General features: G+C 40.5%; 1 protein-coding gene across 2 annotated transcripts in view; it reads right to left on the minus strand.

Moving 5' to 3' along the window:
- Positions 1 to 23,939, minus strand: part of tmtops2b (teleost multiple tissue opsin 2b) — a 129,241-nt gene that overhangs the window by 61,704 nt on the left and 43,598 nt on the right. The window contains 1 exon segment of one of the 2 annotated variants that reach the window (NM_001282373.1): positions 21,290 to 21,620. The exons of the other annotated variant lie outside the window; for it this stretch is intronic. Within the exon segment in view, the coding sequence (NP_001269302.1) occupies positions 21,290 to 21,620 (331 nt within the window). 2 annotated transcript variants of the gene reach the window in all.

The following is a 23,939-nucleotide window of genomic DNA, read 5'->3' on the forward strand; positions in this document are numbered from 1 at the left end:
CATCCCTTAATGACCACAGTGTACCCTTATTCTGATGGCTACTTCCAACAGGATAACGAGCCATGTCATAAAGTGTAAATAGTCTCAGTTAACTGTACTCAAATGGCCTCCACAGTCACCACAGTGGTGGAACGAGAGATTCGCATCATGGATGTGCAACCGACAAATTTGCAGCAAAGTGATGCTATCATGTCAATATGGACCAAAATCTATGAGAAATATTTCCATTATCTTATTGAATCTATGCCACAAATTATATTATTAGATTAGATTATAGCAGTTCTAAAGGTAAAAGTGGTTCCAACGCTACTAGTAAGGTGTCCCTAATGAAGTGGCCGGTGAGTGTATATCTACCACCAATTACAGCTGCAAAAAGATGATAATTTCTTGCAGATATATAACCTTTAAAATCATATGATACAAGAAACATAGGATACATCACATACAGGGATTCGTTTGTTACCCTGAGAAATCAAAGCATGGCCAGCAGAAATAATAAAGCTGGTGAAGGTCATGAAGAGGTGCAGTGCAGAGTCTGTTTGAAGATTTGTCTCCTTGGCTGACCATGTGTGAGGGGAATTAGAAGCATTAATGAGTCTGATGACTCTTCTGGCATTCAGGTCTCATTCCTCTGCACCTCTCAAAGCAGACCTGTAGTTCGAACAGACTGAAGATCTGTAGAACCGAACACTCTGGTACAGTGCAAAAGTTAAAAGCAAAGACATGCTTGTGAAGAGGAGGGAATTATTGGTTTAACCAGATCACTGCTTTCTTATAACAGAACAAAAATCAGCTCAGCTTGAAAGCATCAGTTTTACAGACTATTGCCGAAACTCGTTAAAACTCCAAATCATCTTTTTTATTCTGGTTGATCTGATTGTGGCTTCTGACACCATTCCACATCCTATACCTTTTTTAGACCAAACATTTTTGGAATCACAGGTACAGTGCTTAACTAGCTTCAGCGTCACTTCACAGGAACATTTTTCAAGGTCTAGTGGAAAGATGACAAATTCCCATCAGATGCTCACTGGGGTGCCTCAAGGTTCACTACCCGCTCCTCTTCTTTTCTCCTTTTACTCAACCTCACAGGGCACTATAAGAAAGGCACAAGGCTTCTCTCACAATATTTTTAAATTTATCCTGATGATCCCACTGTCTCAACATATATTTCTCACTGCCATTCAGACTTATTTTTAATTGTACTGTATGCTGTTAAGCATTACTTCTGATTTCAGTTGATTTAAGTTGGCTCTTATTTAGTCATTAGAAAGTGTAAGGTGTCTTCCAGCACTGGGGGTTCACCAGTGTATTTTCAGTGCTGGGTTGCAGCCAGAAGGGCATTTGAAGCATAAATGGACCGGGGGAGGTCAGGCTGGAGCCCTTACTTGGGTCCTTCTGGCTCTGCGAAGGTTGGGGAAATTCGAAATTGAACCAAAACGAACCATTACAATTCGAGAACTGCAACAAGCTTACTTGGAAATGTAAAAAACAAAAAATAAATAAATAAATAAAATAAATACATATACAAGAGTAATTGGCAGTTCATTCTGCTGTGACGACTCCCGATTAATCAGGGACTAAGCCGAAGGAGTCAGAGTGAGTGCAGTGTTGCTAACTGTTTTCAATGAAAAGGCACTAAGCTCTACCCGAAAAGTCGCTAGATTACATCACACGTCAGTTTGCATTTTACTGACTTCATCACATTCATTCATTCATTCATTCATTCATCTTCTTTTCAGCTTAGTCCCTTTATTAATCTGGGGTTGCCACAGCGGAATTAATCACCAACTTATCCAGCATATGTTTGCACAGCGGACGCCCTTCCAGTCACAACCCATCACTGGGAAACCTATACACACTCATTTGCACACATACATAAACTACGGACAAATTAGCCCACCCAATTCACCTGTACCGCATGTCTTTGGATTATGGGGGAAACCGGAGCACCCGGAGGAAACCCACGCGAACACAGGGAGAACATGCAAACTCCACCTCGAAACGCCAACTGACCCAGCCAAGGCTCGAACAAGCGACCTTCTTGCTGTGAGGCAACAGCACTACCCACTACGCCACCCAAGTTAGTCATTAAAACAACTGTAAAAGCAAACATTTTCATCAGTGTGCTCCAAAAGTATCCACAATTTATTTTTTTATTTATACGACAGTTAAAACTAAATTATTTATCAAATCCACTTGCTGATTTCTTCTTTACTACTGTTTTGTCATGAGTTATTCCAGGTCACTCTTAGTTGTTACAAATAGTAGTACAACACTGAGCATATGAAGTATAAAAGCCTTCATAGTTCTCGGCTGTGCGAGCACAGTCAGTAAAGGCTTGTGCTGCGGACCCAGACAAAAGTATAAATCAGCCTTAAGGGAAGTAATGACAGCCCTGACGTCGGCTCATAAGTGCTAGTGTTTATGTAGAATTTGTCATGTGTCTATGATGCATCACCACTTTTGGTTGTAATGTGAAGCAAACCCACACCAGGGCATCCAAAAGCATCCCAATGGATTCTCTGACAACTGCTTCAATTGGTCCACCGTTTTTATGTTGTTAAATTTGAAAAAAAAAAAAAAAAGGCTGGGTGTGTTTATATCACCCCAATATGACGGTCTATACACTATACTCACACACGTCTGTTTAAACAGCTTGACAAGTAGATTTTTTCACCATAGGTGCCCTTTAAAGCTTTAGCGTTCATGCAGCTGCTTTTTCTCCAGTAACATCCAAAAGCAGAAATGCGAACTGCAGCTAAATGTTTACACACTTGACTACATTGGATGGATAAATACTCAGTGGCATAGCGGACGCGCCCGGGATTTTCAGTAATTGAAAATCCGGCAACCGCAATAACCAAACTCTTGGGAACAACTGTGGTCGGAACCAAAGTTCACAGGTCTGTGTTCTCTGAACACCTCTCAAGCGGTGGACTACTTCATTCTGATTGCTTGCCGCCAATGTTGCCAACTTAGCGACTTTGTCACTAGATTTAGCGACTTTTCAGACCCCCTAGCGACAAATCTAGCGACTTTTTTTTGTGTTATTGGAGATTTTTTTTAGACTGTCATTTATCCATACTGTACCGTCCCTACTCTTCTCAACGAGCTGTGTGTGATGCTGCCGACCCCTCCCCCGCCTCACAGCACTGACAGGCGGCCCAGTCAGTCCTCTACAGCAGCCTCTCCCACCTGCAGCCCGAGAGCAGATCACCCCTCTGCGTACCCACGATAAATGATTTAGCACAGGCAGTGTGAAGGTATTTCCCTTGTAAGTTACAGTCAAACCGATCTGCTTCTCCTTTATTTTAACAATTTAATTGGACCGTTTATTCTTTTCTTGTTCACAATCACAGATATTTTAGTGACAGTTTCTGAACTTGTCTGAGTTTATTACATAAGAGAGATTACTGCACATTCACTACACATCTATAATGACATACTGTATTTAAACAGCAATACATTTAGTTAAATAAATATGCTTATATAAAGTGTAGTGCAATTATAAATACCCCTTTAGTAACCATAGGCTGCTAAACAAACAGAAACGGTAGAACGTGATGACGTCAGTGATATGCAAATTGACGTATGACTTACCCCCCTCACTTCATCAGGGGGCCCCGTCAGCGATCCCTGCAGGGGGGCCTCCGCATTTTGCGCTACGCCACTGTAAATACTGTTAACAACTTGTATGAAAAAAAATATTTGAAGGAACACTTTCGCATGTCGAGACATACATAATATGTGTGTATGCTGGTGCTCACCAGCTCCTTCACACGTACACATTCAAGGAACTGAAGCAGAGCTAGAAGATAAACAAACGGTGGTTTATCATAAACATTTTATTGGTAACTTTTTTTTTACACAGTTGGTATTAAGAAGGAATTTCTAAATGTCTGACTAACATCTAGCAGCTAAATACGTCTGGAAAAATATTCAAAGGCTTTTATTTTCAGAAACCATGCAGATTTGAATGCATCTGAGTGTTCTTATGGGCAAACGTAGAGGTCACACGTCAATGTGTCTAGAAGTGAAAGCAATCTTTCTGGCAATTTTTCTTCTGCGTTCACACAGCCTGATCGAGAAAACGTAAGTATTTTACGTTTTGCCAGTTTAGTGGCTAATTTGTATGAATTCGTAAGAGTTCAGTCGTACGAAATTGTACAATTTTAAAAAGGAGGCGTGGCACCTAACCCCACCCCTAAACCCAACTGTCATTGGGTGATGAGCAATTCGTACTAAATTATACGAATTAGATCGTACGAATTCATATGAATAAACAACTAAATCAAAAAGTTACGAATTGCCGTAAGATTGTGTTGGTTCACACAGTGCAGCATTCTGGCAAATTACCGGTAATGTTACAACTTCTATTTCCGGAAAATTGCCAAAACGAATTTTCTGGTATTTTCAAAAAGGGCCTGTTCACAAACAAACCTTTGTGTATGTGTAAAATGGTATGAGTTATGGTGTGAAAACACTTAGATTGGACGGTTGCTTCTTATTCAGGGCTGTTTATGCTAATAAGGGACGAATTATCACTAATAATTAGAGTTTTCCCCCTCTAATGACATGTACAAAGGCAGAATGTAAACTGAATGGTTTCTGCAGACTGTTATTATCAAGTCTAAAATGATCATTAGAAGCTGACTATATTGACACTCTGTTTCCACAACTGTTTAAAAAACCCTTTTAAAAAAGCGATTTTTGCATGTTGTCTCCTTTAAACTCAGCTTATTTTTGGTATGGAGGTATTTTCATTCAACTGTCAAAAAAAAAAACTATAACATTATGCACTCTGTTTTTGTGTGTGTGTGTGTGTGTGTGTGTGTGTGTGTGTGTGTGTGTGTGTGTGTGTGTGTGTGTGTGTGTGTGTGTGTGTGTGTATTTGGTTTGTTTCAACATCTTAATTTCTCCACATTTACCCACGCTGGAAATGATATATTTCTGCAAAGTTGTTGCAAACAATTTATATGGGTTGAATTAAAAAAAAATAATAATAAAAATTAGTAATGTTCAATTTATTTTTGTTTGTTTAAATTCAGCCTAAGTAAATTGTTTACAACTGCTTAACTTAAAAAAAATTAAATCCAAGGAATTATCTTTGAATCAGTTTTTTTAGTGTACTTGTTAAACTTGCTATTTTGGTATTCCCCAAGCATACAAATCTACTGCAGCAAGCAAATGCGGTCATCTATAAGACAAAAATGCATTTGATTATTAAACAAGCAATGAATATTTATATGACCTAATCCAGCGCTATGGCAGGAAAACACACAATCTGCAGGCATATGATCACACACAATCTGTTACAAAAGTATTAAGCTTTAGCAGAGCTGCAACAAGCTGGACCCAAAACCCAAGCCCTTATTCAGAGGTCAGCGCCTTTGGTAAGCTGTTTCACTAGAGAACATCCATACTCAATCATTCACTACGGACAATTTTAGCTTGCCCAATTCACCTATACCACATGTTTTTGGACTTATGGGGGAAACCGGAGGAGCTGGAGGAAACCCACACAAACACTACCTTGCTCATCAAATTATTCAATACTGTTTTTATATTGTTATTGTTGGCCACATGGTAATATAATACAGGATTGCTACAAACGAACTATAACTATAACTAACTATTTGCTGGACAAATAAGTAGGCTAAATGTAAGCTTTGAATAATTCTATGTGAATCACATTCAAATCTTTAGACTCGAATCCTTAAAGTTTGAATTTTATTTACACCAAAAAGCTGGGGTCTGTTCATCGTAGGTGGATTACTCAGTTAGTCATCTTAATAACTGATCTCTGGCTAATTTGGTTCTTCAAACAAGTTCATGAATCAGATTAAAAAGACTGGATGAACTGATCTGAGATCGCTGCGTGTGTTGTAAAGGACAGATCTATCGATTCCCGAAATCATGATCAGCAATGCAACGATTGGCTGACGGCACAGCAGCGTAATGACATCATCTGATTAATATTCAATTATCCATGTGAGCAAAATGACATCAAATTAGCAGCAAACGGTTTGTTAATATGACACGCAAGAACTTTCCACATTTGTTGTGAACTGCAGGCGTTACACTTTCATGTGTCAAGAGTATTCATCATGTATTTCAATGTATATCAATGCATTTAGTTCTACATTTAGAGATGCCTACTCAATTTTTTTATGATTATTTTTTTAAATTGGCGTTAGTAACAACATTATAAATTAAATTTGCATCAAAAAGCATTTTTATATTGGTAAAGGTGTCTGCAACTTTTGCGAAGCATCAAATCAGCAGTATATTAGCAGTCAAAACACATGCATGACTGCATAAATTATCCTTTAAAAAAAAAAAGTTAAATAATGTGCATGTATGCATTTGTAACTAAAATGTTCATATCAATTAATGATCTCTTTGAACCACCAGATGGCAGTCTTTGTACTTCGGAATGCAGATTGCATACGTTTTATTAATATATATATATATATATATATATTACTTTACGGCATAATTGTGTATATAAAAACAAAATCAAACATGGAGTCTCAAAAGCCCTTTTGTATGGGGAACTACTTTCTTCCGGATTCAAATCATAAGCTGACAGTTAAACAGCTGAGCAGGCATCTTTTAAACTTTAGATCTGTAGTGTCTGCTTTTTGCTGGCTGTATGTGAGCGGGGTAATACACAAAAGATAAAAAGGCTGTACGGGTGCTGATGAATATATACAGTTGAAGTCAGAATTAGTACCCCCTTCACATTTTTTTCTTCTTTTTTAAATATTTTCCAAATGATGTTAACAGAGCAAGGAAATGTTCACAGTATGTCTGATAATATTTTTTCTTCTGGAGAAAGTCTTATTTGTTTTATTTCGGCTAGAATAAAAGCAGTTTTACATTTTTTAAACACCACTTCAGGGACAAAATTATTAGCCCCTTTAAGCTATTTTTTTTCTCAATAATCTACAGAACAAACCATTGTTATACAATAACTTGCCTAATTACCCTAACCTGCCTAGTTAACCTAATTAACCTAGTTAAGCCTTTAAATGTCACTTTAAGCTGTATAGAAGTGTCTTGAAAAATATGTAGTAAAATGTTATTTACAGTCATCATGGTAAAGGTAAAATAAATCAGTTATTATAAATGAGTAATTAAAACTATTATTTTTAGAAATGTGTTGAAAAAAATCTCTCCATTAAACAGAAATATATATATATATATATATATATATATATATATATATATATACAAAAAAAATTGATATTTACTATTTTGCCAAGTGTGTATAACTACTGTAAGAAAGCATCAGCATTTGGTTCTTACTTTCAGTATTATCTTTGCTTGAAATGACCCGATCTAATCTTTATATGAATGAGCCTGCTCCCGACCAGGTTTGAGCTACCAGAACTGTTGCTATGACAACAACTCTTAGATGAGTTTTGAAGAACGAAACGATCCTGGATCATGTCAAATCGTCAATATCCAAAACCAGCTAACTGAGTAATCCATGTACAAAGAACAGACCCCTAATTCTTACATAGTGTTTATTTACATTGTTAAAAGGTCTGATTTGATATTTGCAACAGTAAAACATTGCAAATTACTTTATTTTCCCTGAAATAATGTGAAATATGTTGGTTATATCATGTTCTAAAACAACATATGACGTATCGAAAAGAACTTTATTAAGAACAATTTTTCCCAACCCTGTTACTAGAGGCACACAAACAGTACTACTTTTCGATGTCTCCCTTATCTGACCCATTAACTTCAAGTTTTGGAGACTCTTCTATTGTTCTGATGAGTTGACTCAGGTGTGTTTAATTAGGAATAGGTTAAAAATGTGTACTGTTGGTGTGCCTTCAGAAACAGGGTTGGGAAATACTGATTTAGAACATTATACTGCATTTTTCTTAAATATTACACAGACCCACCACCCACTGTAAAATGGAAATAATAGACAGCAATATTCCTCTGCGCTTCATATGAGAAGTGACTTATTTACAGATAGAACAAATGCCAAGTTTAAATCAGAACAGCAATAAAAGCAAAAACCCGAAAAAGAAAAGCTTTGGTGTCTTATTTGTATTTTCCACCTGCCTCAGTACAGCTCAAGTGTGTTAAAATGGCCTTCTACATTCATGCTACATTACTGCAACTTCGAAATAATAAACCAAATCTTTTAAAACTTATCACAAACAAATAAAACATTCCCATTTTCAATACATTAATATTAATGCAACATGTTGCGCTTGTCGCCTACATTTCAAATGAGAATCTGTTCCTCAAAGTGCAATCTCTGGCATAGTCAAAGCTGCAGAAACAGCCTGAATCTACAGATAAGGCATGAACCACTGTGTGGCAAAGCACAGCATCCTGCCGTTTGAACTATTGCCATAGCCTCTACACGACAAAACATGAACAAACAAGCACCTAAAGCTAGAAAATGCAAAAGCACATCACAAAAGCCAAATATCCATGCCCTGGCTCCGTTAAATATTTGTAAATGGCTTTCATACTGCTGGGTGACTGATCTGAAAAGACAGGTATGGAAAGGCTGCTAAAAAAAACAAGTAAGAGGTCATGTTTGTGTCGTTGGCGCACGCTTCTTTTCCACTCTTTAGACATTCAAAGTTCTCTGCATCAAGATCTTTCCTCTTTATTAACCCACACTTGAATGCATGCTGTGCACTGAAGGCTGCACCAGTTATCTTGGGGTTATTTTTCTCATAAAAACAAATCATCTATTGCAGTGTTTTTATCAAACAGCAGGTCCTGCTCTTTTACCTCTATTGCTAGCTAGCATGCAAATATTATCTTTACAATGCTTTGCAGCGCATACAAACAGCTACAATCTGGCTTTTCACACTGTGCATCAAGTAAGTAAGTCACACTGTGCCAGTGGCGGATTTAGGCATGGGCAATATGGGCGATCGCCCAGGGTGGGGTCTTGCTGGGGGCGGCATGGGGAGAAGGTGCAAAAAAAAAGTTTGAGCATTGAGATAAGATTTACTTTAAGCAAGTGTATTAATTTTGAGTGGCAATCCCAGAATAAAGACGTTATGAGCCATTTACATTTGGCATCTTTTGCACGCATTTGTTATTCACGCGCTTCTGTGTGAATCCCGGTTGTTTACATGCACGCCAATAAAATACTGTTTGTGCCGCTCAAGCACTGTGAAACCGGAGTAAAAGCCTTTTGTGCAGAGGAATCGGCACGCAGCGGGTTTTGCAGGTCGACAAAACTAAAGCTTATAAAATAAGGTGATGTATAAAATAAGTGAATACGCAAGCTGTCACTGGAGTGGTTCCTTTTGAAATGGTACAAATTTGTACCTAAAAGGTCCATATTGATACCTCAATGTACAATTTATTTAAATTTCTATTAAAACTAAAACCTATTTTCCATTCAATAATTCATGTGAAGGATCATGCTTAGTGTCAGTTATAATTAAAAACAAGTGCTTTAGTTTGACTATATTTATTTATTTATTTATTTATGCAACATTTAATTTGAGAACTGCTTGCATTTTACTTTCGTTCACATATTCTTCCTTTGGACTGATTGTGTTTGCAGTTTTCAACAGAATTTCTCTTAAGCCTTTTCAGTTTGCTGTATATTTGTTATGTTTCATTTAAATTATTTATATATTTGACTATTTTGTTGACTAATTTGACTATTATTTTCATTTTCATGTGATTATTCTCATAGGCCTACTGCTACCAATGCACTATGTGATGTGTTCATTTGTTTCTTTAGTGTTTTTTTAACTATATGGTGTGTTTTATTGTTAGCAAGTTCAAAAGTTGTTGTTGTTTTTTTTTTTTGAGTGAATGTTATGCAATTTTTTTTATTAATTAATCACGAATATTTAGAAAAGCTTCATGTCGTTTTTCAAAGACATTCATAATCACATAATTTGTCAGTGTCATTTTATTTGTGTATAAGTTCTTAATGTCTATTTTGAACTCTTAGTAATATGTTTTAGTATTTCTATGCACCATAAAACAATACAAATGGTATTTGCTGACATCCTTTAAAAAAACATTTTCCCTGTATTTACTTAAGTAGATAAATTAATGTAACCGATCAGTCACGTCACATCATAAGACGTTAATATTAGGTAAGATTTAGGTCGTGACGTCAGGTGACCAAAATTCAATTTCTGGCCAGCATTTAAGGACAACGTTATTTTAAGGGTCCAATAATGATGTAAAATGTCGTTGCTATTTGGTTCATTTTAGGTTGTGTTGGAAAGTCACCAAAACATTAAGCCAACATCTTAAACGAACATCATAATGACATCAAACACTGACATTTATTAGTCTGATAGACGTTATAGTGGTAACATCCACACAACATCAAGCTGCAACAATTTAGATGTTGATATTTGGTTGATTTCAGGTTGAATGTTGGACATTAATGTCAATCTGATGTTGGGTTCTGACATCACCCAATTTTGCAACACAATGCAACATCTCATGATGTTAGGGTACAACGTCAATCTGAAGTCATGTTGATGTTTTATGACTGCTGAGAATAAACAGGTGATTATTCCACGAAAGTCAACTAGGAAAATCTTTAGTCAGTCCTAATACTAGGCTCATTTTTTGTTATTAATTTGTAATTTCTTCTTTGTTTTCTTGCTTCTTAGAGGGGGCTAAAACAGACTTTTGATTTATAACTGACAAGAAGCAAAAATCCAGTGTAAAAAAGTAGCCTGCTCTTTGTCCAATCAGTGACAGTGACACCCCGAATATGCAGATAAGAATTTTAACCCTGGTTTTAGAAATGTACAGTGTGAAATGTTTGTTAATGGATTCCCAAGATTATTTGTTAACCTTATATTATGAATAGTGTGAAAAGTGATATAACCCAGGATTCCAATTACTTGGTTTAGGAAGACCCGGGGTTAACAATTCCATGTGTGAAAACTCCTTAGCGTGAGATATTTAAAGTATACAGAGTGGGCTTCATGATACTTGAAAAATCAAACATTGAATATATTGCAAAATAAAAATTATCGCATTCATTCATTCGTTTTCTTTTCGGCTTAGTCCCTTTATTGACCCGGCGTCGCCACAGCGGAATGAACCGCCAACTAATTCAGCAAATGTTTTACGCAGCGGAAGCCCTTTCAGCTGCAACTCATCACTGGGAAACACCCATACACACTCATTCACACACAATTTAGCCTACCCAATTCACCTATACCACATGTCTTTGGACTTGTGGGGGAAACCAAAGCGCACGGAGGAAACCCACACGAACACAGGGTTTATATATATATATATATATATATATATATATATATATATATATATATATATATATATATATATATATATATATATATATATATATCAATTATGAATACAATTTCATGACTTAATATCTGTAATTGGAAATAATTTATAATGATAGATCTATTAGGATAATTCTGCAGTGGTAGTGCATCTCCATATAAACTAATAAATAATCTATAACATTTTTGGGGTCCCCTAACACATTTTTGTTGTTGCCTATGCTACCTGTAGTGCGTTTCTGTTTTTACATGTTGTGAATACTTTCATGCACATGTTTAGTCAGAGATTAAAGAATTAAGGTTTACCATTTGCATCTCTATCAAATCTAATAAACAATCTATAAACTTTTTGGGGTCTCTCAAAACGTTTCCGTTGTGGTCTGTGCTATTTGTAGTGCATTTCTGTATTAGCATGTGTTGTGAGTATTTTCATGCATAACAATCTATAAATACAATCAGGAAAAGTATAAATAATTTTTGTTATTGTTTCCGGAGTCTAACAGTATTCAAGTACAGTAGCTGAAGGATCGAAATTAAAAACAGTTCAATAAAATTGATCATAGTTAAGGCTACAAATAGTACAGGTATGTCTTATACCTGAATGTTTTTAAAATCATTATACAATCACAGGCATCAAAAACACGTGCAAATAATAAATTATGATACAAACTGAACATTGCATACCCTGCGATAGGCCTATTGCGAATAATCACATATCGATATTGATGCTGAAAATAAATCATTTGCAGGCCTATTGCAGAGCACATTAACAAAGGAAGTGCTTGACTCCCTACAGAAAAAAAAAACAGCTTAAACTAGCCTAGGCTGGTTAGCTGGTTTTAGCTGGTCAATCAGGCTTATTTTAGACTGGTTTGGCCACTTCCAGGCTGGTTTCCAGCCTGGTCTTAGCTGGTCAGACTGGGAGATGACCAGCTAAAACCAGTTTGACCAGCCTAGGCTGGGAGCCCAGCCAAAACCAGCTATGTCCAGCTTAAACCAGGCTGGTCAAGCTGGTTTTAGCTGGTCCTTTTCCAGCCTGACCAGCTAAGAGGTTGGAAATGGCTGGAAACCAGCGTGGAAGAGGCCAAAACCTCTCTTAGACCTGGCTGGTTGACCAGTTAACACCAGCTAACCAGCCTAGGCTGGTTTAAGCTGTTTTTTTTCAGTAGGGCTGCCTTTCTCTCTCCAATTCAGGCCCGATTATTTCTTAATTTTATAGTCCCATTTATAAGTTACAGTTATGAACTGCCTTTACTCCATACAGTGTTTTACACATACTTTCAACCACATGACAATCTAGCCCATGTACATCTGACTATAACTAAACAACAACAAATCTCAAATATCAATGATTTTCTGTAGATTCTGTACATGATCTCTGGCCTGAGGAAGAAGCATCGGTTTGTCTTTTGCTTTAACAGCATTAAGGGCATTGCAACTAGAAACAGATTTAATAATGGAAGTTATATGGTTTCTGGGAAATGGCATTTTGCATACTGTATTTGTGTTTAATTCCAGTCAGGTTTTTCCCTTGAGGGTTCCCTGACATGATTTGGCCAACATCCTTCTTGACTGATAATCCCCAGTACATTACCAATAAAGACTAATGAAAACACGAACGGATTCATTTGCATTCAGCCTACACTGCATTTAAACTACATGTTTTATTAGTTCACATGTTCCAAATTAGGCCTTTTGAGCTTTGTGTTGCTATCCCCATGCTATTTTGTTTGGGCTTTGAATGCAGAATGGTCAGAAATCCCACTGGAGAAGTTCTTTGGTGTGTTTTAGCTGTTTCATCTTCTTCAAAGAATCTCAAGGACAAATTTCAAGTGTTTTGCATATGTGCATCAGGTATGCTACAAGACTCAGTGTACAAGTAAAATCCGCTGTGTGTGTTATTGCTGTATAAAAGCAGCTCAACATATTTATGGGCAAAACATCACTAATGTGGATGGACTATTTATTTATTCTTCTTTTTTTCTTTATTTATTGTCTTTCCACATCATGTCCAATCATATACTGTATACACACGCAGTATGTGGATTTTCAAACATGGTGATTTGCTGAGATTGCCACAAATGTCAGTGTAACATTAGTTTATATACCAAAAAAGGTTAGCCATATTCAGAACAGTAGATTTGATGACATATTTAAGAATGATGCAAAATCTATTTATTTATTGTTTTATTGTTTTTTAGGATTTCTTGGTCAAAATATTTCAGACATTTAAAATTTAATATAAGCATAATATGATGACTTATGATGATTTTGAGTAGTTGTAACGCCGGGGAGTGACACTCACAACAGAAGGTAGGATCCAATATGCAGGTTTATTCTTTGTCAGGCAAGCAATGGTCAAAACAGGTATGAACAGGTATGTGCGGGCAAATCCAGAGTCGAAGTCAATAAACAGGCAATGGGTCGAAAGGCAGGCGGCTAAAACGGATAACTAGGATAAACAGGGCTAAGAACAAAACACAGGAGGACAAGACCGGGATAACGCGTTGTAATGTCACTATACAGTAAACAAGACTCGGCAATGTGAATGAGTGTGTGTGCTGCTTAAATACTGTGTGTAATCAGTCTCTGTAACAGGTTTCAGCTGGTGATGTAATCAGGAAGATGAGTGACCAGGCGTGCGTGATTGGGAGAAGTGCATGTATGAAAATGTAGTCCTGGGGAATGCGGAAGTGAAGTGAATGAGGATAGAGGAAACCAGCGATCTCCAGTGAATGATCGCTGGTTATCGTAACATAGCCCCCCCTCTAAAGAGCGGCTTCCAGACGCTCCAAATACAGTTCAGGCGGGAGGTGGAGCGGAGGCGGAACAGGGGGAGGGATGGAGGGCCAGGACCATGCAGCGGGGGCAGTACTGGAGCATGGAGCTGCGGAAGGCCTGGGGCGTGGAGCTGCGGAGGGCCTGGAGCGTGGAGCTGCGGAGGGCCTGGAGCGTGGAGCTGCGGAGGGTCTGGAGCGTGGAGCTGCGGAGGGCCTGGAGCGTGGAGCTGCGGAGGGCCTGGAGCGTGGAGCTGCGGAGGGCCTGGAGCGTGGAGCTGCGGAGGGCCTGGAGCGTGGAGCTGCGGAGGGCCTGGAGCGTGGAGCTGCGGAGGGCCTGGAGCGTGGAGCTGCGGAGGGCCTGGAGCGTGGAGCTGCGGAGGGCCTGGAGCGTGGAGCTGCGGAGGGCCTGGAGCGTGGAGCTGCGGAGGGCCTGGAGCGTGGAACTGCAGTGGCCCTGGATCATGAGGCTGCGACCATTGAGGAAGCTTAGGAGGCAGTGGCCGTTCAGGGAGTTCAGGCGGCGGCGGCCGTTCAGGGAGTTCAGGCGGCGGCGGCCGTTCAGGGAGTTCAGGCGGCGGCGGCCGTTCAGGGAGTTCAGGCGGCGGCGGCCGTTCAGGGAGTTCAGGCGGCGGCGGGCGTTCAGGGAGTTCAGGCGGCGGCGGGCGTTCAGGGAGTTCAGGCGGCGGCGGCCGTTCAGGGAGTTCAGGCGGCGGCGGCCGTTCAGGCGGCGGCGGCCATTCAGGGAGTTCAGGAGGCGGCGGCCGTTCAGGAAGCTCAGGAGGCGGCGGCCGTTCAGGAAGCTCAGGAGGCGGCGGCCGTTCAGGAAGCTCAGGAGGCGGCGGCCGTTCAGGAAGCTCAGGAGGCGGCGGCCGTTCAGGAAGCTCAGGAGGCGGCGGCCATTCAGGAAGCTCAGGCGGCGGCGGCCATTCAGGAAGCTCAGGCGGCGGCGGCCATTCAGGAAGCTCAGGCGGCGGCGGCCATTCAGGAAGCTCAGGCGGCGGCGGCCATTCAGGAAGCTCAGGCGGCGGCCATTCAGGGAGCTCAGGCGGCGGCGGCCATTCAGTGAGCTCAGGCGGCGGCGGCCATTCAGTGAGCTCAGGCGGCGGCGGCCATTCAGGGAGCTCAGGAGGCGGCGGCCATTCAGCGAGCTCAGGAGGCGGCGGCCATTCAGCGAGCTCAGGAGGCGGCGGCCATTCAGCGAGCTCAGGAGGCGGCGGCCATTCAGGAAGCTCAGGAGGCGGCGGCCATTCAGGAAGCTCAGGAGGCGGCGGCCATTCAGGAAGCTCAGGAAACAGCGTCGACTCTGGCTGCGGCGTCGACTCTGGCTGCGTGTCCAGCTGTGGCGCTGGCTGTGGTGTAGACTCTGGCTCCGGCGTAGACTCTGGCTGCGGCGTAGACTCTGGCAGCTCTAGAGGATCTGGCAGCTCTAGAGGATCTGGCAGCGCTGGCGGGTCTGGCAGCTCTGGCGGGTCTGGCAGCTCTGGCGGGTCTGGCAGCTCTGGCGGGTCTGGCAGCTCTGGCAGGTCTGGCAGCTCTGGCGGGTCTGGCAGCTCTGGCGGGTCTGGCAGCTCTGGCAGCTCTGGCGGGTCTGGCAGCTCTGGCGGGTCTGGCAGCTCTGGCGGGTCTGGCAGCTCTGGCGGGTCTGGCAGCTCTGGCGGGTCTGGCAGCTCTGGCGGGTCTGGCAGCTCTGGCGGGTCTGGCAGCTCTGGCGGGTCTGGCAGCTCTGGAGGGTCTGGCAGCTCTGGAGGGTCTGGCAGCTCTGGAGGGTCTGGCAGCTCTGGAGGGTCTGGCAGCTCTGGAGGGTCTGGCAGCTCTGGAGGGTCTGGCAGCTCTGGAGGGTCTGGCAGCTCTGGAGGTGGCGGTGGCAGCTCTTGAGGTGGCGGTGGCAGCTCTGGAGGTGGCGGTGGCAGCTCTGGCAGTAACAGCTCTGGTGGTGGCAACAGCTCTTGTAACTCAAGTGGTGGTGGCCATTCTGGTGGCTCAGGTGATGGTATTTCAGGAACTAGAACAGGAACTATGGCAGGAACAGACAAGGAACAGGAAACCATCTTCTGAGCTTGTGCTAGATTAACTCTTACCACATTCTGAGTTGGAGGGCTGGTTGTGACCACTTTGTGAGCTGGAGGACTGGAGTCGGCCATCTTGTGAGCTGGAGGACTGGAATCGGCCATCTTGTGAGTTGGAGGACTGGAGTCGGCCATCTTGTGAGCTGGAGGACTGGAGTCGGCCATCTTGTGAGCTGGAGGACTGGAGTCGGCCATCTTGTGAGCTGGAGGACTGGAGTCGGCCATCTTGTGAGCTGGAGGACTGGAGTTGGCCATCTTGTGAGCTGGAGGACTGGAGTCGGCCATCTTGTGAGCTGGAGGACTGGAGTCGGCCATCTTGTGAGCTGGAGGACTGGAGTCGGCCATCTTGTGAGCTGGAGGACTGGAGTCGGCCATCTTGTGAGCTGGACTGTTGGCGGCCATTTTGTGAAATGGCAGACTGGAGGCAGCCATCTTGTGACATGGGGAACTGGAGACAGCCATCTTGTGAGCTGGCTGAGGTCTAGGCAGGTGAACAGGGGACAGGAGTACTGGAGATGCAAGCATAATATTGTCAGTAGAGGGGATTGCAAGCCCCGCAGCTGGCGGGTCTTGCTGTCCTTTGCCCCCCCCCAAAAAAGATTTAGGGGTGTCCTCCACCTCTCCTACAGTGAAGGGGGACCCAGACATTCTTAAGGCCAAATCAATATAATGTTCTAATGTCTCATTGGGTTCGTGCAATCTCATTGTCGAGTACAATGGCTCAGACAGTCCTCCATGAAAAAAGATCATGAGACATAACTCACTCAATGTTGTCAAATGTGCCAGATTGATGAAATCCTCCACATACTCTTCTATGGACCGTGCTTCCTGACGCAGACGCATGATTGCAATACCCGCTGGATCCATGTTGTGGCCGAGTCTTCTGTAACGCCGGGGAGTGACACTCACAACAGAAGGTAGGATCCAATATGCAGGTTTATTCTTTGTCAGGCAAGCAATGGTCAAAACAGGTATGAACAGGTATGTGCGGGCAAATCCAGAGTCGAAGTCAATAAACAGGCAATGGGTCGAAAGGCAGGCGGCTAAAACGGATAACTAGGATAAACAGGGCTAAGAACAAAACACAGGAGGACAAGACCGGGATAACGCGTTGTAATGTCACTATACAGTAAACAAGACTCGGCAATGTGAATGAGTGTGTGTGCTGCTTAAATACTGTGTGTAATCAGTCTCTGTAACAGGTTTCAGCTGGTGATGTAATCAGGAAGATGAGTGACCAGGCGTGCGTGATTGGGAGAAGTGCATGTATGAAAATGTAGTCCTGGGGAATGCGGAAGTGAAGTGAATGAGGATAGAGGAAACCAGCGATCTCCAGTGAATGATCGCTGGTTATCGTAACAGTAGTACCTAAAGTGTGTTGACAAACTTTAATATTGGCTTGAGAAAGCTAACATTACTGCACTGGGACTGAGAATGGCAGTTAGCAGGAAGAACATCGGTTGCTAAGTAGTTGCTAAAATGTTTATGGCATTGCTAGGTAGTTGCTAAGTAGTTGCTAACCTAAAATCTGTTGTTTAATGGCAACCTTCATATACAGTTGAAATCAGAATTATTAGCCCCTTTGAATTATTAGCCCCACTGTTTATTTTTTTCCCCAATTTCTGTTTAAAGAAGAGAAGATGTCTTCAACACAATTCTGAACAAAATAGTTTTAATAACTCATCTCTAATCACTGATTTATTTTATCTTTGCCATGATGACAGCAAATAATATTTGACTAGATATTTTTCAAGACACTTCAATACAGCTTAAAGTTACATTTAAAGGCTGAACAAGGTTAATTAGGTTGCCTAGGCAGGTTAGAGCAGAGCTTAATTTGTGCCAGAACACACCGGATCTGGATCCGGCACCTCTGAAATCTGATCCGGCACCTCATTTTACCGATCCCCGCCCTCACCTGCCTTCCTCCCATGTTCAGTCACTTTGTTCCTCGACTACCCAACTCTCTTCACTTTCGTCCCCGACAGCCAACACCCCGTTATCAAACAAGCCAATATCTAGTCCCCTACGATGTTCTGATGTAGAGATATTCCTGTTTTTATAGTTGCTAGGTTCTTTGTTGCTATGGGGAAAATTGACAGCTTAGTGATGCTACATCAATACTTTTTGCCAATATGAGTGATATAAATCACCCCCGATGTCTCTACGACAGTCATAAACTGGACTTGGACATTATGTAAAAATGGCTTGCCATATTTTTATTGAAAATACAATGCTTAATAACTGTGAAAGGGATACATGCAAAATTGGCTTGCCATATCAGTAAAAAATAATGGTCATATGAATATGAAAATATAAGTTAAATGTGGCTTGTTATATTTTGAAAAATATAATGCTTAAAATCATTTAATGGAAAACTATAAACCAACAGCTAACCCTTCTAACCCTTAGCCGTTTATGATGTCAAATAGCAGCAATTGCTTAACGTTATAAGGCAAGAGAATTTTTTTATAAATACATTGAATTACTCAGTGAAGACTTTAAAGTTTAACATAAACAGCTTAAAGGGCTTGAAATCGGTCATCATTTACTCACCCTTGACTTGTTTCAAACCAGTTATAGGTATTAGGATTTTTTCTAACAAAAAATAAGATATTTTGAAGAATGTTGGAAACCTGTAACCATTTAGATCCACAGTAGGAAAAACACATACTATCCCTTTAACTGCCCCGCGAAGAGAAAAAAAAAATAGGATTGCATTTTTTAACTAATGATGTTGCTAGTTAACACTTTTTTTTGTACCGAAATTAATACTATGAAAAATCAACAAAAATATGCAGTGTAAGACCAATTTATTTAATTATTAAATTTTATTTATTTAAAACAAATAATCTAAACAAAACATTTTTAATACTAAATCATCTTTATTTATTTTTTTCGAAGTATGCCATAAAATATTTTAGATTCTCATTTAACACACTTTTTTTAATGATAAAAACAAAAGTGTAGAAGTGCAACAGGATTATGCTTGTTTGATTATTTTGGTGCGTACAACATTATTAAAAACAGTTATTCTTTAAATGACTTTAACAGTCATTATTTAAAACAGTCAAAACATGATCAACCAGAGCAGGCAGTTAAAGGTCTATGGAAGTGAATGGTTACAGGTGTCCATTCATTCATTCATTCATTTTCTTGTCGGCTTAGTCCCTTTATTAATCCGGGGTCGCCACAGTGGAATGAACCATTAACTTATCCAGCACGTTTTTACGCAATGGATGCCCTTCCAGCCACAATCCATCTCTGGGAAACATCTCCACACACACACACACACACAAACACACACACACACACAATTTAGCCTACCCAATTCACCTGTACCGCATGTCTTTGGACTTTGGGGGAAACCGGAGCACCTGGAGGAAACATGCAACATGAGGAGAACATGCAAACTCCACACAGAAACGACAACTTGAGCCAAGGCTTGAACCAGTGACCCAGCAACCTTCTGGCTGTGAGGCGACAGCACTACCTACTGCGCCACTGCGTCGCCTACAGGTTTCCAACATTCTTCAAAATATCTTCTGTGTTCAACAGAGAAAAAAAAATCTAACTTGTTTGAAACAAGTCAAGAGCGAGTTAACGATGACAGAATTAATTTTTGTTTTTAGGTGTACCATCCATTTAAAAGAGCTCGCTGTCAATGCAAGCCTTTATGCAGAATGAAAATATTTGCATAGATGACGAACATTTTCCAGTCAAGATAAAGAATTTAACTGTAAAAAACAGGTTAATTGTACATTGTATGTTTTGGGGCTGCCTCAGAAGAAAGTTATTGGGATAATCATCTTACAATGCGTTTCCTGCTACAACTTACTGTACATTTACTGACAAGCCAATTTGGTTTTTTTTTTTCAACATGGCAGTAAAACCCGAATACAATAAGTAACTAAAATAAATAACTGTTTGTGTGGTAAGAAATCTTGTGGAATTAGAGGTATTGCTTGTGCAAAATGCCCTCTAGCTGTTACAAAAGTGTGACTTGCCCTGCTCTATCCGCTTACCACTAGCACATGCTGATGTTTTATTCTTTACTAGCATCGTAAAATTCAACAGATGTCATCATCATCATCATCATACAGTGCATTTCAAAGCAAGGTTAATTAGATCCATGTTGCACAGTGTGATTTGTAACAAGACTGCCAAAATATGAAGATAAGCTCATGTAGAAAAACATTACATAGTATGTCAAATAGCTTAATGAAGTTGTATAAAAATCTAGCCATGTATAAAAGTGATCTGAAAAAAAATCTTGCATTTGATTTTTCAATGATTGTTGTCATTTGATATATGACCATGGAATACAAAACTAGTATTTTGTTGAACAAGAATATTTTGACAATAGCCAGAAAATAATTGTTAATGTGTCAAAATATAGATTTTTCTTTTGCCAAAATTATTGAATATCTGTAAACATTATTAAAGATCCGATTCCATGAGGATAAACAGCAAACAAGTGTTTAATTGACGTCTAATAGACATCTAAACGTAGACAGCATTGCTTATAAACAAAGCTAAACTTGGGCTGTCAGTGAAAATCTAATAGACATAACCCAAACTAGACTAGTGGTCAAATAGACAGACTTTATATGTGTAGTCATTCATTTCTGTTAATTTGATTACTAGATAGCCCAAATTTAGCCTTGTTTTAGTCAAGGTGACGTTAAGACGTCTATTAGACATCTATTAGACATCTTTTAAAACAAATGCTTTCTAGGTAGGCCTTAGTTTGTACATTTCCTATGGTAAATATATCCAAACTTTTTTATTAGTAATGTTTATTACTAAGCACTACATTTAGACAGATTTAAATGCAGTTTTGACTTAATGTTTCGATTTTTTTGCGCCCTCAGATTTTTGGACTTCACAAGTATTGTATCCAACCAAAACATACAATGGAAAGCTTATTTATTTTGCGTTTAGATGATTTGTATATCTACATTTTAAATAAAAAAATGGGTCACAAATAGGGGCAAAAAAATTGTAATTCATGTGATTCAGTGAATGGTTGCAGTGCTCAACCATATTTGTGTTTGAGTTTTGGAGATGTAGACTACCGCTCACAGCGTGTAAAAACCCATTAAACTTTCTAAAAGCATTTGGTTATTGACGTCTGATTACGTACCGAAGCAGGAGTTGATGAAGCCGTACCACATGCAGCCGTGTCGCCCGAGCAGCCACCTTCCCCGCACACTGGACGCGAAGCTCAGGGTCGTCCCGAACATACACACCAACATGTCACTGATGCTGATGTTAAGAAGCAGCATGTTAACCGGCGTCCTCAGCGTCTTAAACTTACAGAAAAGCACTAATACTACGAGGTTATTAAAAAAGCCGAAAGTCATGATGAATCCCAGGAACACAGAGAGCGCGATGAAGCCCGCGCGTGAGAGCGTCTCCATTGGCGAGTCGCTCCAGTCCTCGTCCAGAAGAGTTAAGCGGTCTTCCTCGCTCATGTTGAAGCTGTAGTTTAAATCGGCCTGCTCGAAAAACATAGCTAAAAAAGTTCGTTCGAGTCTGCTGGATTTCTCGAAGTAAGAAGCACGAATTTAACTGTTGCTCTCCTCCAGTAAACACCTCAGCGCTCTCCGGCGCATCAGCATCATGATTCACAGATGATGGTGATTCTCAATGACAGCGCACTTCACTTTAAAACCACTCCAAACTGTTGGATATGACAGATGCTCAAACTAGCTATCTAACTTGAATACTGTGTCGATATCAATAAGGGAGCTCCTTTCATTTAGCCTCGCGGTATCCATTCCATTAGACTTTTTGGGTCATTTTCAGCTCGAGTACTGAGCGCGCGTCACAGCAGTATAGCCAAAACAATTGTTGATAAATTGATCTCCGTTCAAAGTGCTTCTTCATCTCTCGACACATTGATGCATTCTACCGCCAAAATGTAAAAATGATGTCTCAGTCCCACCTGTGCAAAGCACGAACGCGTCCTTCAGTATTCCTGACGAATTGCCGGACGCGCAACAGGCGTGTACTATAAAGGCATCTTGACGTCACGAAAGAGCTGCGTGGACTTTGTCATTGAAAGCATGCGGGGAACGATCAACTACATCAGGGATGTTCAAACTTGGTCCTGGAGAGCCGATATGTCCTGCTGAGTTTAGCTCCAACGTTCAACACACCTGCCAGGAGTATATCTAGTAAAAGCTTGATTAACTGGTTCAGGTGAGTTTGATTAGGGATGGAGCTAAACTCTCAGGAGCAAGTCTGGACACCACTGAACTACATAAACCTGCCATTTTGCGTTTAAAATAAACAATCCAAACTAAGCTCTTAAAGTCATTTAGTTCACCCCCATATGAAACCCTATAGCAAAGAATTCTGGCCCAGATTTGGCAAAAAGCTGGCACAGCAGGCATTCATCCGGCACTGGCATACAGCATGTGGGCCAAACATGGCCCGGGTTTGGCAGAGGTGGCACCGTTTTTAAGGCGGCACACAAGATTTGGGCCAGATGAAAAATGTAGTATTTGGCCCAGATTTAAAAATTTGATAAGTGGGCCATGTGAGTTTGGCCAGTCTTGACCCACATTTAAAATACACTAAAATCATTTTTGAGTAAAGAAAAAAAATTCTACCAATCAGGTCACTATGAGAAAAAGCGTGCCCATAGTGTGCCTAAATCGCATCACTCCATGGGTTTATCAATTTCATTGCAATCGTGACACACCAACCTATCTGGCCCAGTTCAGGCCCAGTTATGAGTTATTAACTTGGCTGAGACTTGGCCCAGATATGGTCTGTGTTTGGCCCTTGTCTGGAAGCCAGATTTGGACCAGTCATGTACCGTAAATCACTGCGGCATGTGGGCCAAGCAAAACCTGATTGTATGGGCCAGAGCTGGGCCAAAGAAATTTTGCTATGTGGGAATATGCTGCTAATTCACTTAAAGTACATGTAGGGGATGTTTTCCCCTCAGAAATGTACATTTTAGATGATTTCTAGCTTAAATAGTGCCCCTTGGTAATGCATAACTCTCTCGTTTTTATGTGACAAAATTTTGAGAGTCAAAACATGCCCAAAGGTACAAAAAAATTAATACATTTGACTTGTGTTATTATATTGAGGTCTTATGATGTGAAATAATTGGCCTGTGCAAGAAGCTAAACTCAACTGAACATGTGGTTATCCTGAATGATGTAACCTAAATAAAAGGTATATTTTACATGCAGTATCTCAGTTAGAAAGATTCATGTTTCCCTACATTTTATGGGAATATTTGTTGACATTGCCATACATTGTTGTACGATGACTCTGTGTATTTAAATTGATCATACAGTGTAAAACCCCAAAAGCAAGGTAACTCAAACCATTTGAGCAAACCAACAAGCATTTAAGTGCAAAAACTAATCCCAATAAGTACTGTGAACTTAATTCATTTGAGTTAATGAAGCAGTTTGAGCACAGTAAAACTCAATAAATGAAGAGAACTCAAACCAAACTGAGTACTGTAAAACCAGCCTGATCTCACGAGGAAACGTAAGTATTTTACGTTTTGTCAGTTTAGTGGCTAATTCGTTCGAATTTGTATGAGCTAAGTTGTACGAAAATTTACATTTTAAAAAAGGAGGCGTGGCACCCAACCCTACCCCACCCCTAACCCTAGCTGTCATTCGGTGATGAGCAAATCATATTAAATTGTATGAATTAGAATTCATATGAATTAAAAAGTCAAAAAGTCAAGAATTGCCGAGAGATTGCGTTGCGTAAAACCCAATAAGTTAAGGCAGCTTAAACCCTTTGAGGAAAACGAT

The sequence above is a fragment of the Danio rerio genome, chromosome 9 (genome assembly GCF_049306965.1).
Source record: "Danio rerio strain Tuebingen ecotype United States chromosome 9, GRCz12tu, whole genome shotgun sequence".
NCBI lineage: Eukaryota > Metazoa > Chordata > Actinopteri > Cypriniformes > Danionidae > Danio > Danio rerio.